General features: G+C 33.8%; 1 protein-coding gene and 1 long non-coding RNA gene across 3 annotated transcripts; one reads left to right on the forward strand and one right to left on the reverse strand.

The window, feature by feature from the left end:
- Positions 1-3,213: 3,213 nt before the first annotated feature.
- Positions 3,214-7,643, forward strand: LOC118735976. The gene is made up of 2 exons (XR_004992662.1): positions 3,214-7,438; positions 7,508-7,643. It is a non-coding gene; the product is annotated as an uncharacterized LOC118735976 (long non-coding RNA).
- Positions 7,644-14,878: 7,235 nt separating this feature from the next.
- On the reverse strand, positions 14,879-19,009 carry LOC118735979 (VPS35 endosomal protein sorting factor-like). Of its 2 annotated transcripts, none has more exons than XM_036466078.1 (13): positions 18,609-19,009; positions 18,380-18,545; positions 17,966-18,302; positions 17,759-17,911; positions 17,498-17,666; positions 17,256-17,422; positions 16,917-17,199; positions 16,546-16,856; positions 16,133-16,488; positions 15,931-16,070; positions 15,689-15,854; positions 15,353-15,621; positions 14,879-14,993 (listed from the first exon to the last, which is right to left on the reverse strand). In XM_036466078.1, exons 1-13 carry the CDS (start codon positions 18,915-18,917, stop codon positions 14,886-14,888), a joined length of 2,934 nt encoding a protein of 977 aa, XP_036321971.1. In that variant the 5' UTR covers positions 18,918-19,009; the 3' UTR covers positions 14,879-14,885. The 2 variants fall into 2 exon arrangements, with proteins under 2 accessions (XP_036321971.1, XP_036321964.1); XM_036466071.1 differs by having other exon boundaries at positions 17,495-17,666.
- Between the last annotated feature and the right edge of the window lie 418 nt (positions 19,010-19,427).

The following is a 19,427-nucleotide window of genomic DNA, read 5'->3' on the forward strand; positions in this document are numbered from 1 at the left end:
AAACGGTTTTCTTTATATTAGAAAATAAAAAAGGAAATATAAAAATAATAGCACCAGATATTAATTATATCGGTAAAATACAAAAGGAGCACACTAAAGTCAAAAGAAGCGCAGACGGAGGGATAATGAGAATACATATTAGAAATAGTAGAAACAAATATTGAAATGAAAACAAACGAAACCTATTAGGCAATTAACTAACCATTGATTGCTTAATTTCAACACGCACCATTTAGCTGATACTCGCTTTTGTATTGTAGTAGAACGGATAAATTGTAAAACTGAGTTCGCGTTTTTCTGAATGGTGGTGCAAAAATTTTGCCGATTTTTATATCTATATTTTTGGTCGTTGCTGAGAGATTCGAGGTTCGTTTTGAATCACATACATAAGTGAATAAGTGAGGAAATTTCTTGTATTGGTGAAATATACACTAAACGATTGATCATTTTGTATCATTCATATTTCGGTCACAGTGTTGGAAATGATTCGGTAAATGCAGCAGAATGAAGTGTATTTGTGGGCAGTTCATAAATGAAAATGTTAACATAACAAAAATGTTTTATAATTACATAAAAAAAACTTTGCCACTACTGATAACAAGTCAGAAATCCTTTGGTGTTCGCGATTTATGGCCATAAACTTCATCAACTGACACCTCAGATGTTTAAAACCGGATTTTAATCCGTCGAACTCAGTGGCCACGTCGAAGGGTCAAAACTGTAATTTTGCAAACGATCTTTTTGATGATTTTGTGAACTCAAACTAATGGCCCTATTATATATGGCAACTGGTGTCTAGTTGCTGGTCTAGTAGCCGTGGCTACCAGTATCGTAGTTTGTATTATGTATAGCACACACCACATCCGAATTTACTTTTTTTGGCAACTTTGCTCCAATACGTTTAACAAATTATGTAAACAAGTAAACAAGTAACAAGTTGCCATACGTAAGCCAATTTCTGTATATGGTTGGTCATCGGCCATGGGCGATTTAAAATCATTAATTAAAAAACCGGTAGTGGGTTAACATTCCCATACGGGTAGTAGGTACAGCTATGAAATTTCTCTTTATCTCGTTTTTTTTTACCTATGTATTCTGAGCTGTTCCTCCGAGTTGAAGCATAACGATCGTTGAATAAACGGCCCGGATTTGACCTCAAAATATCTCGTAGTAATAATTGCTGGATGTTTGCGATTACATACATACTTTACGTTCTAGTTCATAGTTTTGATTATCATATCGAATTCATCTCTGTTTCTTGCTTTCTCCATTATTTCTCTAATTGCTTTCAATCATGGCCATTCTCTCATGTTATCCCACCATGTAATTTTTCTTCCTGCTCCTCTGCGCCCCTCAAGCTTTCCTTGTATTAAAAGTCTCCCGTACACAAGAGTCGACCACACATAGCATTTAATGAATCTTACACCCCTATTGCGAGTCTCGACTAGTAGTAGATAAACGACTATTATTCGATTATCGCTTTTCCATGGTATTGTGAATGTGGATTTCCCGTGCCAAACACTAACATATGTGTAAGCGCCAACCCTACAAGACATTGCTGAGCACTTTAGGCAAAAATTCTCACACATCTACACTTTTGTTTTTGTAGTACGGCATAAATGAGTAGTTTGACTATTAGTACTGAGGACTTTCTGATGACAACATTGAGGGGAAAGTACTCAAATTTTACCCATGGCCTGAACGAAAATGAGGACTTTGATAAGCACTTTTGTGATTAGGGATAATGATAATATGAGTACTCATATGATACTCAGCTGTCTTGCAGGGAATCTATTATATTATAAAAAAAAACTCACACTCACTTATTGAACAAGAAAACGACCCCGAAAATACCATGGATAATCGATAATCGAATTATAGTCGATGTATCTACTACTAGTCGATCGACACTCGCTACAGGAGTGTTATTTTCAGCTTAATAGATATGTCTCGACTTGTTACTATTTTCTTTATCTTATTGAATGCTGCCCTTGCTATTTCTATTCTGCCGTTAATTTCGTTGTCATATTCCCATTTGTCACTCAGCCAGCTTCCCAGGTATTTGAAATTGTTTACTTTGTCCACGTTCATATTCAACCTCATTGCGTAAGTCGTAAATTAGGCTAAATTGTACGACTCGACAACATCGAATCTCGAAAAACGACTTGCATTCGACACGACTCTCGCAATGAGGGTGTTTATTTATTGTTAGGTTAGTATTAGTGCAGTGTTGTTCACTTTTATTTATGACCATGTATAATTTTTAAAAGTATTTTCAACGTATGGCTCATTAAACTTATAGGTCGGTAGTGTAGCGTTTGATTTTTTCGGAAGCGCCACGAAAGTAGATTTCACCCAGGATATCGGATATTCTCTAGTTTTATATATACATATAGCTAAATATGTACTTCCTCCAGAACATTCATAATAACTTTGTCACCTTTTTCGTTTTGGACATTTTTATAGCACACGCAATATCTGACTTTGTTGTTTTCAAAAACGTTTCCTCTGTTATGCCATTTATTGTTATATTATATCCCTCGAGTCGTCTTTGAAAAGTTCGTTTACATATGTCTTCCACAATTCCATTTTTCCTACCTCGTCAGTTACTAAATTGTGATCTTTGTATACCAATACATTTATACTATTATGTTTTCTTGTGCCGCAGACTTCCTTAAATTTTTTTGTGCAGATTTAAATTGTGTAGTTTTTCTAATCGTTCTATATCTTCCCTGTTTTTTCATCCATACTTTTCTTGCATCTCGTATTTAGTTTCTAATTTCTTTGTTAAGTCTTTTATATTCATCAGTATTGGTATTTCGTCATTCATCCGTCATCTTTAGTTTAGTATCTCTTCATTCATTCATTTTTGTTTTGCCGTTTTCATCTTTGTGCCTAGTTGTTGGTTCGTTGTCGCTCTTATATTCTCGGTAGCTTTGTTCCATGTATCAATAGGATTTCAACGTCATTTGATGATGCGAATACGTAATTTATTTGTCGTTTAAGCTCCTCTTTTTAACCTACTTCACAAAAAGGAGAAAGGTTATCAATTCGTCGGAATGTTTTTTATTTATTTTTTATTATGTATGTTACCGCATAACTTTGGACCACGTTAACCGATTTCTATAATCTATTTTTTTTAATGAAAGATGTTACCTCACAGGTGGTCCGATATTAAATTGGTTTAAATCCGATCATCGGATCATGAAGAAATTGACGATAATCTTAAATTTTGATATGAGATTTGAAGTCGGTTTTTTTGCTTAAAAATTACTTGTATTTTTGCATTCTCAAGATTTGCTAACTTTAGCTGGTTTCTGGTCAGTTCTCTTTTGCTGGGTCTGATTCTTACTTTCGCCATTAATACATTGTGGTCTGATGGTACGTCTGCACCTGGATATATCTTTGCATTTATTAATTAGGATTTGTAGTTCACTTGATTCCGAGTCACATTATCTGCTTTGCCCTGGGGCGATTTCCACGTATATAGTCTTCTTTCTGGTAATTTATAAAGAGTATTGCTTATAACATAGTCTTCCTCTTGGCAGAATTGTACTAATCGATTTCCACGTTCATTACGTTTACCTGGCCTATTTACAGTTTTCTCTTTGCCCACTTTGGCATTGAAATCACCCATGAGTATGTTAATCTCGTGTTTCTTTGTGGTTCTTAATATCATCTTCACGTCAGAATAAAAATTCTCCATCTCAACGTCAGCACAGTCAGCAGTTGGGGCGTAAATTTGTATGATGTTCAAGTCAATTGGTTTACCGTTTAGTTTTACAAGTATTTTTCTGTCAGAATACGGAATAACTTCTTTTACATTCTCGTAATATTTTCTGTATCATTTCCTGAATAGTATAGTTTTACTTCCTCTTGTATTTGTCCATTCTGAGGCCACCACGCCTCACTTATGCCTAAAATATCTTTGTTCAATTTTTTAAACTCTTACGGTATTTTCTAATTTTCCTGGTTCGTATAAGCTCCGCACATTCCATGTTGCTATGCTTATAGTACTCTTATTTTTATTTGTTCGTTTTTTTGATTCGTGTATGTACGTATTTCTGGTGATGATGTTCTTTCAGTGGTTTTTTAATACGCCAAGGTTTTATTCCCAAGAGATCAAAATTATTTAACACATTCAATGCAAATAATGAGTTTTTACAGTTAATTTTTAGTGGTGGTTTTATAGCTATGATACTGCGGGGGTGCAGTTTTGTAAAAACTTTTGTTAAGAGCTTACCATGAATTTATTTGATGTGTCGCTTTTCAATTTGTAGAAAACAAAAGACTCAAAAATACAGAAAAGTATAGAAAATGTTTGCATTCGTTGAGATACTTCACTATATGAATGTTGAAAGATGCGAATATTTTATTTAAAATAAAGATAATAGCAACCAGCAACTTTTACACAAAACTTCTCTATAATAAATTTGTGAAAAACACTCTCATTCTTATATAAATATAGAAACTACGATTTTTCAACATTATTTTAACCCAACCCTCAATTCTCTTCTTCAGACAATCAAACTCATTATACCGTTAGCTCCAGCTTGTCTCCAGATGGAGGGCGGCCTACGCCCGCTTGTTGTTCGCAGAACTGTAGCTGCTTACTCTGCTGTTCAATACTACCAATAAGACTTCCCTATATACGGTTGTTTTTCAACTTTAGCGACGCCCTTATTTTGTATTTTTGTCACAAAACTATTTGAACATTTCGTTCCTATGCGATAAGTAAATTTAGCTCAAACGCATTTTCATTAACCAGTAGAGTAACAATAATCTTAATCGAAAACAGCAGTTTCACTTCGGGCATGTGGCTGGCAACGTTATCACAACGTTTGTTCACCATTTTGCCGAAAAATCATACTCGCGAAAGATGCTATGCTTTTATCGGATGATTTTTAATTGCATCGTAACGAATCGAAACGTAATTAGTTTGTGAAGTAAATATTTGACTGGCGGAAATTGTTATGGTAAAAATTCCAGCCCTCATTGCTTTGTTTTGAATTTAATTGAACTAATTTATATATATACTTACATGAAAAACTAAATATATACATGTAAGTTTTTTTTAAATAGTCTAGACATTTTAGATAAACATTCCTTAGATGCATCCATTGAGAACTACATATGTTTGTCTGTATTGCTAATAATATTATCTTTTGAGGCGCATCTACATACGTGATTGTCACGCTAAGCTATCGAGAAGTTTACCTGGCGAAAATTCAAATTGCGATATTTTTCTACGAAGCTTTTCAAGAAAAAGGTTAATCGCATAATTACGACACTGTGGGCGATGAAGCATGAAAATGCATGCTGAAATGTATTATATTCAGTGACTGCAGAAATATGCATATTTATGTATCGACTCTAACTTATAAAAACTTGAAAGGCATTGCACATCATAGAAATATAATTTCATAGATATTACTCTATGCATAAACTTATCGGAACCCAAATATAAAAAAAAAAAACATACATGCATACACATAAACATTACAGTTACAATTCGAGATTTTCAACGAAAACAGCTGAAAGTAGAAAGACAGCTACACAATTTGCATTTTATTAACAAGTAATGATTTAGATACACTGCATTTATTTCGTTAATATTGAATAATCTTTGTTTCAGTATTGTATAAAAACAAAAACCGATTGGAAATAAACATAACTATATATAAAAAATATATAAGATCGATGTTTTAGAGGTGGAGAGGAAAGCACAAAGTCGATTGAATAATTTTTCTTATGGCTATTTGAGTTCAAAACATACCGAGCAAAAACAAACATTTTGAATTATTATATATTGAGAGTTTTATAAAAACTCGAAATCGTACAAGTAATCAAACCGCTCCCCGTTGATTGCCATTAATTAATGTACGTATGAGCGTGATTAAAATTGCCCTTGATCTTCTAGCAAAAATCGCAAAAAATCGAGATGTACAAATGTAAGAGCAGCGAACACCAGATCTTACGTTTTCCGCTGGAAACAATAGAACGTTTTTATTGAGCAGATTTCCAGCACGTCCATTATTCAATACAAGTTAACCAGAGCTATCACAGAATCCATCGTAGTTCGTGAAATCTGCGAAAATCCTATCATTGAAATTGAATAGCTACGAACGTAGCGTCTACTTTGAATACACACGTTCGTAGCAATTCGGATTCAGTGATCGCATTTTCGTAGATTCCACGAATAACCGGACTACGATGGATTCTGTGATAGCCCCTAACATTATCACCTGGCTATCAAGGTAAGAAACGTTTGAGCGGCATTAAGAAATTAGTTCTGAACCATAGTTGGATCGATGGGAACCACAATAGCCGATCTACAAAACATTAAAAAATAAGGCAATCGAATTAGCGACGTTTTTTGAATTTGTATTGCAAAATAATCTACTATCTTTGGCTACATTTTACGAGTACATCATGCGAAAACTAAACCGGGATTACTGTGGTGATAAGCAACATATTTCTGGGGACGCATTTCCATATTGCTCCTTTTTCTATAAAATGTATAAGTCTACTTACTCTCCCTCTCATTGCCTTACTTAAACTTTAACTTTTGACAGAGCCAACCAAAATATTTAAAAAATAAAAACTTCCCAACAAGCCAAAACTTTTTTTAAGTTTACTAAAATTAACATAAATAAAGCTTACAAGACGCATATTTTTGGTTTATAAAACGCTTGAAACGGAACCTTGTTTTTAAACGTATGAATATAAATTTATAATAAATATTAAAAAGAAAGTATTTTTTTCTTGGTTTAGTCTTAAATATTTGCACTTAACTTTTAAAGCTAAGTGATCTATAATTCGCTCCCAGCACCTATAAAAGATTAATTTGCAAAAACTTAATAATAAAAACGCTTATTTAACACTTAATGTAGCAAGTTACTATTAAAACTCCTTACAGAAATGCTTCTTCGGTTCTATCTGAACAAAATACTTTCGGTAGAACCATTTCAGTCTTTTGGTTTTATGTAGATATATATAGTCGTGTAAAAAATAATAGGGGCAGCACACTTTGACCAGTTTTTGCTATTTTTCCTTAGTTTGTTTAAGGTTTTTTATTTTGTTTACCCAATAAACATTGGGCTTGGTTAACAATTCGAAAATGATTGGAAAACAAATCCTTTTCCAGTGTCACCTTCGATAACTAATGTGGAATAGGTTAGTATTCGATTCGAGAACTAGGCCATTCTCCAGTAAAACCGAACCGTCGTTATCCAGTGTATTTTCCCTTCGTTAAGAATTCGAAATCCAGCCGGATTATCTAATTGGAATTTTAATGAGAAAGAGTGATTTTCTAATATTTCCTTCCGAGAATGAGCTGGATTTCACTTTCTCTCTTGTTGCTATGGTTTTAATTTTTTTTTTCGAAGCCATCTCTAGTGTATTTCCAATATACTATGAACTACTATGGAAAACTAAGGTTGGTTATGAGTTCGTTTTTAGTTCGATATGCATATCGAAGGCCATTCTCTCTTGTATCCGTTATTAGCCGCTACACACCACAAAGTACCACCAGGACAAAAATCACCGACTCTTACCTACCTTCAGGCAAAAACTATACAAAGACAACATAACGGATGTTAATATCGAGACAGCGAAGATTAACCTATTACCTGGTTCTGAAAGGACACCATGGCATTTCAAATAATTAATCATCGACGAAAATCACATTACCTAAGATAAATAAACATAAATTAAGGACAAAAGCTGGAACCAGACAGAACGAAAAATGACACTGAAGATTGCACAATGCCGAAACCGGTTTGTCTGCAAACCAAACTTAACAAGGGATGACGGAAATTCGTTCAAAAATAAATTATATTTCTTTTGTTTATTTAATATTTAATATTTTTTTTGTATAAATGAGCCAAATATATGCAGTAAAATTATGTTTTTAGTTTCTCTGACGTCAGGACTTTTTAAAATGCCTTTGAAAATTGAATAGTTTTAGTAACTCAGAAAATGGTTTACAAAATTAAGTGCAATGTACTGAGGAAAACGGTATGGGTATCAAATTGAAGAGAAAATTCTGTAGAGAAAGAACAGATTAAATTTTTGGTGCTTAAGGTATTGAAAATGTCCTTAAAAATTTTATCCTTGAATATCCTTGAAATTCTCCAATATTTATTTTGAAAAAATTATATGTTAAGGACTAATATAAACTCGACAACGTCCTCGAATATAGTCCTAACTTTATTAGCTTAAAAAAAAAAATAAAATTGATTAAAAGGTCCTTTTCAATACCTGGTCACCACCTTGCGGTGTGCGCCTATTGTCTCTGCGCTGATTGCAGGCGTTCCCTACTCCGCCCCGACAGTTCTGTCACAAAGTAAGCTGTAGATATGTAAGCCTTATTCGGTTGGTTTCAACCCCAAGATTATGAATAGAATAATACGAAGTACAAGAGCTAAAAAGGAAGTACTGTACTTCCGAAAGAAGAACGGTTGGTCACATTAAGTATAAATTATTAATTAAATTACAGGAGGATAAAGTGCAATTTTCAAGTGACTAAAATTAACGTTGATTTTTTATAATTTTTTGGCTGGCGGTGTCACGCATTTCCTTCCTTACAAAGTATGTTCGACAATTTGTTTATATGGAAGAAAATGCCCAGCTTCGTTTAAAAAAAATCCCAAAAATCAACGGTATTTTGTAACTGCATGAAACTTGCATTTTAAAATTAATTTAATAAGCTATAAAACTGCGTACCGTAAATTTTTTCTAAAAATGCTGAGTAAAAGTTTGAAATTTTGGAATTTTTTTTTGCATTTTTATAATCTTTGTAAAAATTTGGAAATACGCATTTAAATGCAGTTAATAATAAGTAAAATGATTTAGACTTTTATAAAAAAACTTAAGTATTAAATAAAGAAAAGAAATATAGACTAAACTGGTTGACATAAGGCGTTTATTTTGTTGCTGCCAATAGTATTACGAACTTCTTTCAACCGCACAATACATATGTTGACTTAAGTTTGTTTTGCATCGGGCTTTTTTCGACATGTCTTAAGTTACCTTATCAAATATGTGTTGTTAAATACGTATAAATATAACTACTGTCTTTTGTTTTGTTACTAATGAAATATTTTTCAACTTATATTATAAAGTAGGTTTCACACCCATTTATTTATTATATGGTAGGCAGCTTCTCAAACTATATTGATGCAATTTTTTCACGTTAAGTTGTTGGAAAATAATGAATTTAGGATTGTATGAACGTTGTCTCGAAAATCCCGGGATCACAAAAATCGAAAAAATTAACATCCCTAGTATCTACGTTGGTACATAATATTTCAGTCAATATCTTATAAATTAATTTTTCCCAAACTTGCAGAGACGCGTGTTTTTAGCTGCCAGGGTTGTTTGTATAAATACAGTTCTTATCTAATAAAAATCATATAAATAAACGGCAACTGGTGTCTAGTTGCTGGTCTAATAGCCATGGCTACTAGTGTCGTACTTTGTATTTTGTATAGCGATAAATCTGTCTATAGAAAAGTCATCCGAATTTACTTTTTCGACATGTACATTTCGAAGTAATTGGCAAATATGCTCGAACATGTTTGATTGACAATTGATGTAAACAAATAACAAAATCGTCGTAAGGGGGAACATAAAATGGCGCTACAAGGCTCAGTAGTCGATAGTCCGTAGCCAGTTGCCATACGTAAAGCTAATTTTATTATATGGTTGCCCGTCGGCTATCAGTTGCCATATATAATAGGTTGAAGTGGCTGCCAGTGACCCCACTAGCACACATAGCCCCTTGTTAATAGTGTCATAAAACTGTAGAATAATTAAAAAAATTCAAAAAAATTTTACAACAAACAAAGAGAAAAAAATTTAAAATTGTTTATTATTTTTTATAAAAATATAACTTACTATCTAAAAAAACATGTAAATTGAAATTTCAAAATTTGTAGAACATTTATAAAAATTCAACGAATTTATAATAAAGTGCGAGTTGGAAGAAGTTTGGACTTACCGTTGATTTTTGACAAAAAATTTTTTGAACATAATCTGTATGGAAGAAAATGAGCAACACCTTTCACAACAAATATCAACGGTAAGTCTTAGCTACTAATCTCCGGTTAAACATAGTTATCGATGTCACCGACTCCCTGTTGTATGCATGGAGTCGAACACGTCGATAACGATGTTTAACCTGAGATTAGTGTTAACCAGACATTGAGTAACCGGCCCTAAAAATTTGCAGTTTGAATTGAATAGGCTACGAAACCGCATACTCAAAATGTTTCTAGGGATGCCTCGTTTGTACGAAAAATTGTTTTTGGGCTAGAGTACATGGGGAGTCTTAATAAATGAATAAAAAGAAAACATTGTAGATCGGGACTTAATAGGTACAAATATGAAAAATCGGGCCACTTATACGACCCGACTTTTAAAAAATATTCCCCAGGACAATTTTCTAAAAATCGGTACTGTCCCGCCAAAATTGGTACGAATCGGTACAGTCACCGTAGGTATACTTGAAAAAAGTTTAATTTTTTAATTTGTGAGCACACTTACATATGGTTTATGGCCCTATTTTGTATGGGGACTGATAGCCGATGACAAAAATTCCCATTACGTATGGCAACTGGCTACTGACCGTCGGCTACTGAATCTAGTAGCGCTTATGACGAATTTGTTATATGTTTACATACATAATTTGCTAAACATATTGAAGCAAAGTTGTCAATGGCTTCGAAATGTATGTATATGTCAAAAAAAGTACATTCGGATGTTGTCTGCCTTTTTCGGTATACTGAGATTAATCGCTATACATAATACAAAGTACGATACTGGTAGCCAGGGCTACTAGACCAGCAACTACACACCAGTTGCCATACATAATAAGGCCATTATATAGGATTCTATTCGTAATCGCTTAATAAATCGATAAATATAAATGTAATTCATTTTGATCAAGTGCTTCAAAAGTTAGACGAGGAATAAACTTTTATATCGCTGAAATAGAAAACAAAAGAATAAGTTGGGTTCAAAATACGATGTGCAATGATTTGAAAGTTGAACTCACTAAATTGGGACGTTCTAAATTCAATGGCATCCCCCGTTTCAACAGATTTGCTCCGGTTTTCGAGATAACGGTACTTGAAAATGTTAACTATTTTATAAATAACTCCCTCAGTTTTGAAAACTTTGCACATGACTATTTTTTAATATTTCCTTAATTAATTCTGAAAATCATCGAAATAGGTTCACTTTAACAAATAGCTTCCATACAACTGATTATTCAGATATGTGGTTTGGCTTCTAACTTCAGAAAGACAAAGTTAACAATGTTTGTGATGAATAAAAATAGTACTAACTTTCTTACCTGCTCAACTGGAGGAGTTATAACCAGGGACGTGAACCGGTTTTGAACCGGAAAACCGCTTTTTTCTATTAATTAAGTGAACCATTAACCGAACCGAAATTTTCCACAAATGTTTGATCCGAACCGAAACCCGAACCACTTTCTGTAAAGGTTTAAAGGTTCGTTTCAGCCAATTTTCAATAGATAAATGTACCCACTTTTTCTTCATTTTGTTAAACATGGTAATACCTACTATGTTTTTTACCATGGGACAATATCAAATGTAAAGGCAGCCCATCTCACTTGACCCTTAACCTTGCGCGTTGTTGCACTTGACACTTGACACTTAAATTTGCGCCTTATTTTTTTGTTTTTCAAACCGTTGAACCGAACCGAAACCCCGGTTCAAAGACCAAAAAAACCGCTTTGAAGAACCAATCCAAAAGTGCAACAACGGTTCGAAACGCTGAACCGAACCGACCAAATTTGTCATCCGGTTCACGTCCCTGGTTATAACGTAAAACAACGTCTCTTAACAACCAAGTGTATGGGAGCTACATGTTATAGTGAACCGATTTCGATTTTATGGAAAAGTTAAGGTAACACTAAAAACAGATAAATAGATAAATAATTTCAAAACTGAGGAAGTTATTTATAAAATAGTTAAAAGTTTCAAGTACCGCTATCTCTAAAAAAAATGGAGCCAATCTGGCAAAACTAGGAACGCCATTGGATCCAGAAGCCTTCAAATAAGTAGGAGCAACTATCAGAACCTTTGCCTAAAAAAAGTTGATTTGATACCTCGCTCAAAATATTCTCACTACAAGAAGGATCCTCATTAAGGACCAAATTCACAGTGCGTAGTTAACTCAGAATCGGCAGTTAACTACAGATTTTTATACATTTACCTCATTTTATACATTTACCACAGATTTTTATACATTTACCTCATTAAGGGCCAAATTCACAGTGCGTAGTTAACTTAGAAAATTTTGTTTTTTGCTTAAAAATTACTTGTTAATATTTTTTAAGTAAGGCCCAAATTCACAGTGCGTCGTTAACTCAGAATCGGTAGATATCTACAGATTTTCAGTTACCTACGCACTGTGAATTTGGCCCTAAACCAACTATAACTCAAAAGTTATGCAACAAATTGATTCAACATTTGTTTGAGACTTGAAGTATATGTCTTTCAATTATATCCAAAAGCAACTAGCTAGATATAACTGTAGTTAATTATCGAGATGATTCCGAGAACATATTAGAATTCGAGTCGTTTTCTAAAGGTTCTCTAACCTAAACGTTTGTTGGGTAGAATTTAATGAGCTATAAAAGGGCATGCATTTAATTTTTCTAAAAATTCTTAACAAAACGTTTGCTGTAAAATTTTGTTGAATTTTTCAAATTTTAAACCGATTTCAAAAAAGGAGGAGGTTACCAATTCGTCGAAATATTTTTTTATGTATGGTACCACTTAACTTTGGACAACGTTAACCGATTTCTATAGTTCTATTTTTTTTTAGGGAAAGGTGGTACCTCAGGAATGGTCCCATACTAATTTGGTTTAGATCCGATTATTGGTTCATGAAGAAACTAACGGCACTCTTAAATTTTTATATGAGAATTGAAGTCGGTTATGTCTTTTGCTTCAAAATTACTTGATCTACGAAGTTTTAAATTTGGAATTATATGGTTTTTGTTACATAATGAGCCGTATTTTTATAAAAAGTTATGATAAATACACTTCGAGATGTGTACTTTCAAGAAGTTGTTGATGTTTTTGTTGAAAATAATAAAAAGCATCAAAACCATAAGCAGACAAAAGAAAATATATTCGCTTTAGAATTCTTTTGAATATAACGCTACAACAGAGTTGTGAAAAATTAATTAATTTTTTAATGCATTAATGGTACTTAAAGCACTAATGTTAATGTAAAAAATTAATGCATTAATTTTTGAAATTTAATGCAAATAAAAATTTCAATGCATTAATTCTGAAAAATATAATGCTAATGAAAATTATTTTCATTAAATTATCCAAACTAATGCTAATGATAAAATTTTAATGCATAAAAAGATTTAATGATTTTGTTCGTTTGCATTAATAAAACCCATCAAATTTATTTTCCAATGAAATATAACTAACCTCTGGAAGGACTTCGAATAGTTACTAATAGTGTTTTTCAGCTTCATTCTATTATGTTTACTTGAAGAAAAATTCTTGTAAAATTTTTAGATGTTTTATGAAAATAAAACCAATATGCGTGCAACTCAGTGTGCTTTTGCAGGTTTTTATGTTGATTTGTGGTGCATACCGATTATATTATGGGCCAAAAACGGACAGAAAGCCAATTTAGCAGCACACGTCCACGACTGAAGACCTATTCTGATCAAAATAGTTCAATAAACCGTTTTAGTTCCACTCGACAATGTGTTTTTACCTATTTGACTACAAATGCCATCGAATTTGACATAGTGCAAACCAACTTTAACTTCTTTTTTGACCTCAAAATTCTACCCTCAACGTCAACAAAGAATTTTACTTTAAAATAAAATTAGTTAATGGGTTTTTAATGCTTGTTATACTTCTAATGCAATAAATTATTGCAATAGTATTCATTTAAAAACTTTAATATTAATGCAAAAAAAAATCATTACCATTATTTCTTCGGGATAAATGCATTCAAATTTTCATTTACATTAAATTTCAAAAATTAATGCATTAATTTCTTACATTAACATTAAAATGCTATGCATTAAAAAATTAATGCATTTTTCAGAACTCTGCGCTACAATAGATGGGGAAGGGATATGGGCGCGTGATTAAGACAATCATCGATTAATAAAACAATGTTCTCTAAATTGGTTAAAATAATTTTGTATTACTGGAAATTTAAAAATAGTCATATTAACCGGTAATACGTATGTATTAGAGCTCTAGATACCCGGGTATCGAGCAATGCGAGTAGCTCGATACTCGCTCGAAACTCGTTCATTGCTCAACTGCTCAAATGTTTGTTCAAAATTTTCGAGTTTTTGAACAATTTCATAAACAAAAGAAAATTTGTAAATTGTATTTGTCAGCAGCTGCTTTCTAATTCATGTTAAATAAATTGTATTAATAAAAACCAATGTAACAATCTTTGCATTATATATCAATAATTTGAAATATTTAAAAAGTTGCTTCCAAAAATGTCAATATAATAAAAAAAACATTGCTCAAATTACTCGAAAAAACTCGAATTGCTCGAGCTCATGCTCGAAAATTTTCGAGTAATGAGCATTGAACAAGTGTGCGAGTACTCGCTGCTCATATACCCGGGCTGTTTGAAAATGTGCGAACAAAATCGAGAGCTCTAGTATGTATGTTTAACACAAAGCTTTTTCATAATTTAATTTTTTTCGAAACTACATATTGTCACCTTAATTCTCAAAGATTTTGGTAGCATTAATTTCTAAGTTCTGAACTATTAAAAGGTTTGATAAAAAGTCAAATGTATACGTAAATAAATATACAATACAGTCACATTAATAAAGATATCTTAGATTACTTGTTTCGAATGTGTAACATCAATTGTGCCAGCGACTGGGCATGTTGTGTATTGGTGTTCATTACTTGCTTGTAAGTGTATTCAAGGCTCTTCAACGTGCATGGCTAAAAAGGATTTATTTAGTGATAACGAGCGAATTGACTTGTTAAATAAAGACGAATATCGAACACTCGCAGAACGCATGTATGTACATACTTATGGTCCTCTGCAATAACGGCACAATTCAAAATTTAAAAAGACAAAACCCTTACCACTGTTAGGTGCCTCGCGTCCCTAATCCTTGTCTAATCGAGGTCACATCCTTGCTTATATAAGGAGCAAGCAGGTAGTATAGATTAGACAAAAATTGAGGATAATGGACATTTAACAGTAATAAAGGTTTGCCGTTAATGCATAGAAACATCGATATGTAAATGTGTGCTGTGTTCGAAATTCAATATTTTTTTTATATATGTAAATTTACAATTAATTTAGCATCAATATGATCCTCCGCCTTGACAGCAAGCAGCCAAAGGTTCAAAGCTAATTGGAATATTTTGTCACGGCTTAAATCTGCATATCGTATAATGCGTAAGAATAGCTCCAATGCTAGAGTGGCCTGCGCACGTTGTTGTTTTTCTGTACCAAGTACCTTTAACTGAACCAAAATTTGATCCACGACTTGGACGCACATATTATTGACTTCAGCAACGAATTTCGGATCATGGCCATACAGTTCATCGTTGGAAACAACTGCAATTATTAAGTAATTCACCTAATGAAACAATATGGTGTTAGAGTTATATATGTATTATCTAACCGCCGGGTATATGGTAAGGAAATTCCTCTAAACTTTGTACATACAGCATGTCCAAAACATGCAAATACACAGTAATGGGTCCAGAGCTATGACTATCGAAGGGGAATTTCTTTACGACATCTAGTAATAGACGCAACAAATACAACACGCCTTCCTCAGGACTATCCTGTTGGAGAAAACGAAAATCGTACATACCAAGTGCTTGGCTATAGGAATCAGTCAACTCAATTTTCTTTATGTACCGGCACTACTACCAATGTAGCCAACATGTTGCAGAGGTATGAAACCAGATACGTTTCTAGGCTGCGCGTTTTACCTTCAACCTCTACTGATCGCGGCAAATCGTTGACTAATTGAAGTGAGGCTTCAAAGCACGCATCAGCTGAAAAAAAAAACATAGCAGGTGTGAATTGATCTATAATATTTCAAGGGATAACTACATACCCTGCCCCAAACAGTGGTTTAATAATGCCACCTGACCGCTCAGCAAGTATAAATCCATTTGAGTTTGAATCGCTGCAATGCTAGGAATAGTGATGAAGCAAAAAGCGGCGCATGCCTTAGCAAAGGCCCCCGTTTTACGTGTGTGCTTCCCGTTAACTAAGTGATATGTCTCAATGGCTAACTTATTGACTGCATTAACCAATGTTATATATACAGTATCCAAATTAGTGAAAGCATCGCGTGATTCCACATAAAAGCTTAGGTGACGTTCAAAGTCTCGAGGAAAAGCCACCTTGCGTATAAAACTACTAATTAACTGAGAAATCTGACGGCGTTCATCTTCCACGGTTAAAGAGCTAAAGAGCAAACGTATATGCATACATATTTATAGCTTTTATTTTATCTCGACTTACGTCACAGAGTCATTAAGAATTTTTCCAATGTACATCAGTGCATTTATTACAATTTCATCAGAAATCTTCTCCTCGCTCTTCAGATTAAACATGGTGAGTATGTTTTTGCAAACAATTATCTTCACTGTATCCTTTTGGAAAAGATCAACGTATGGTAAAAAATTTTCTTGGATGAGAAGTGACTCCGTATTTTTAAAGTATTGGAGTGTTTTGTCTAAAACATTTTGTAGCTGTGTATAATATTTCTCATATGCTCTGCTGGCGTTAATCCTTAATGTAATTGTTCCTAGCAAATCGTTTATTACAGATACCTGTTGGAATACATAATATATATAAATTTTTTAAACACTTGTCTTTTCCATTTCACTTACTGGAAAATTTTCTGTAATGAATTGAGCCCAAGCTTCCACACAATTCATATATTCTGCTGGATCAGTAAAAGTGTCAATGGTGTTAAAAGCAGCGTTTAAAAACGGTAATCGCTGCTCTGGCAGTGGTGGGCAGCCACTCACATTAGTTCCAAGTGCCCGAAACAACTGCCCTTTTGAAATGCCTTCAGTGTTGGAATCACCAAGTAATTTGACGAATTCTAAAGCATTAGCCGCGATGAATTCAGGCTTGAAAGAATTCAATATCGATACCAAAAACGGCGCACTGAAAATAAAAGTCCCGGTGAAATAGACATGAAGGAATTCGTATAACAAGCTCACTTATTTTTTATTCCTTTGCACTCATTCAATATTTCCTCGGTGTAGAGATTGCATTTGTGAACAAGCGCTGATAATATAAAATCCAATGCCGGACCATACAGAGCCAAGTAAGTCTCAATGCTAACATGCTGACGATTTAGCTCCGAACGAATAGCGCCGCTAAAAATCTAAGCAAAAAAGAGCATGCGTACGTATTTATGTATACACAATATTTGTCTTGTAAGTTTTTAAGTGCTCACTACCGTATGATAGATTTTTAAAAAATCCTTAAAATTTTCTCGTATGCATTCTTTATTCGTTGATACGCTCAAACTGACGCGAACCAAATAGCAGCGCGCATACGTTTGCACTAAAGGATCGCCAATCCCGCGGATCATTTTCGTGATACGGAGGAGATATTTATCAAATTCGCTGCATATGACGAAAGAAAGTTGTATGTTGATAAGATGTTATGTACGTATGTATATGGATACACTTTGCAAGAATTTAACTAGGCTTCTTACTTTGGAGTTATAAATTCGTAGCATTTGATTATAGCCATTTCTACAAATAAACGGGGCAGGAGTTCTCGTATAGATGCAATTTTAAAAAACCAGTTCTGACAAGTTTCTCGTGCACTTTCGTGCAATGATTCAGTTCTCCCCAACTTGCCAGAGCTACGGTAGAGTATTATTAAAATGGTGATTTAAAAAAATACAGTTTTTACATACCATCCATCGCCAACGTTGTATGCCTTTATATTCAGCCGTTCATATACCAATTTACCAAACATGTCAAGTATATCAGTGATAAGTACAAATTGGCTGGGATAAAAGCTAAGAACTGAAGTGTCTAGTAGCATTTTTGAGCACTGTATGACAATTTTTAATGCTTTAACACGTTGATCATCATTCCAAGATTGCACCAACTCCTGGTTCAGCTGTTCAATACGCTGTATGTATTCCTGTTGTGTTAGGTCAATCATGTGGCGCATGGAACCATCATCAAAGTCATCTAGTTGTTCAAGGCGGAATTTAACCTTATCTGCCACCACAGTTTGAGATCTGACTAAAAATAAGTTGCTTTAAAATATGTCCCAAACTCTGGATATGTCTTTTAATAGAATTGTATTAGTCTTAGCTTACTTCCTTCCGCTCCTGGACTTCCTGTGGAAAGGAAACTGGTTGTTATTGAGAGCTTCTCCGATGTTGTGAAACGATTTAATATGCCAAGCCGTTTAGTGGCCCAACTTAAATCATCGTCGTCTATGACATTTTTATCCCGTCTCTTTAACTTCTTTTGAAAGGTGTGCTGTTCAAAATACCAAAATAAAACAAATGTACATATAGAGAAAATTTTCTCCGAGCTACTAACGAATTCTGTAGACATCTGTGCTAGGGGATCTTTGAGTTCTTGCTCTTGTCGTGCGAACTGAGACAAAGGATCTGTTCCGTCTAGGGTCGACCCGAGTGGCTCAGTGATCAGTGAAATGCTGGAAGAAGCTCTCGAGCTTGCATTGCTACTGAAACTACTGCGATTATCCTTTGAAGTTTGTTTCGTTCCCTTGCTTTCCACTACGGTTACTGTTTGTATCTTCAATGGATGTTCGTAGGTTAGATAGCTCTGCAAGTAATTCTTGGTCACATTGTAAGTGTGCGGAATGCAATCCCAGTCGCTTGCCATTTCTAGGATCGAAATTTCTGTGGTAAACCAAACCTGAATCTGGGCGTTTCTGATGGCTACGTATTATGCGCAAACAGACTGTGACAAACTAAAAATTAAACATATGATTAGTGTTGCCACAGATATTCGAATAATTCTCTGCAATAGCCTTAAGAGCTTAATACACCACAAAAGCGGCTTGCGGAACAAGAACCGGTGCGAGAAATTTTGAACAAAGACGTCGATAAAGGTTTTTGTAGAAAGTATAACGGTATAATTTTGTTTGATGGGATAACGAAAGCTACAGGAGTTACATACAAAACTTTTTTAATCGGTAATGTAGTTCGTAAGATATTAATGTAATTAGTATAAAACAAGTAAAGAAGTATAAGTTTGGGTGAAACCGAACTTTATATACCCGGCGCAGGTATCAAATATCGTCGTTTCAACTTACTCTGAACTACCTTTGCATGATAAGTAGGGGTGTTTACAGCCCTATTCGGGTGCAATGTCAAAACTCGCCGCTATAAC

This window comes from Rhagoletis pomonella, unplaced genomic scaffold (assembly GCF_013731165.1).
Source record: "Rhagoletis pomonella isolate Grant_MI unplaced genomic scaffold, Rhpom_1.0 Rhpom_scaffold_00001, whole genome shotgun sequence".
In the NCBI taxonomy this organism is placed as follows: Eukaryota; Metazoa; Arthropoda; class Insecta; order Diptera; family Tephritidae; genus Rhagoletis; species Rhagoletis pomonella.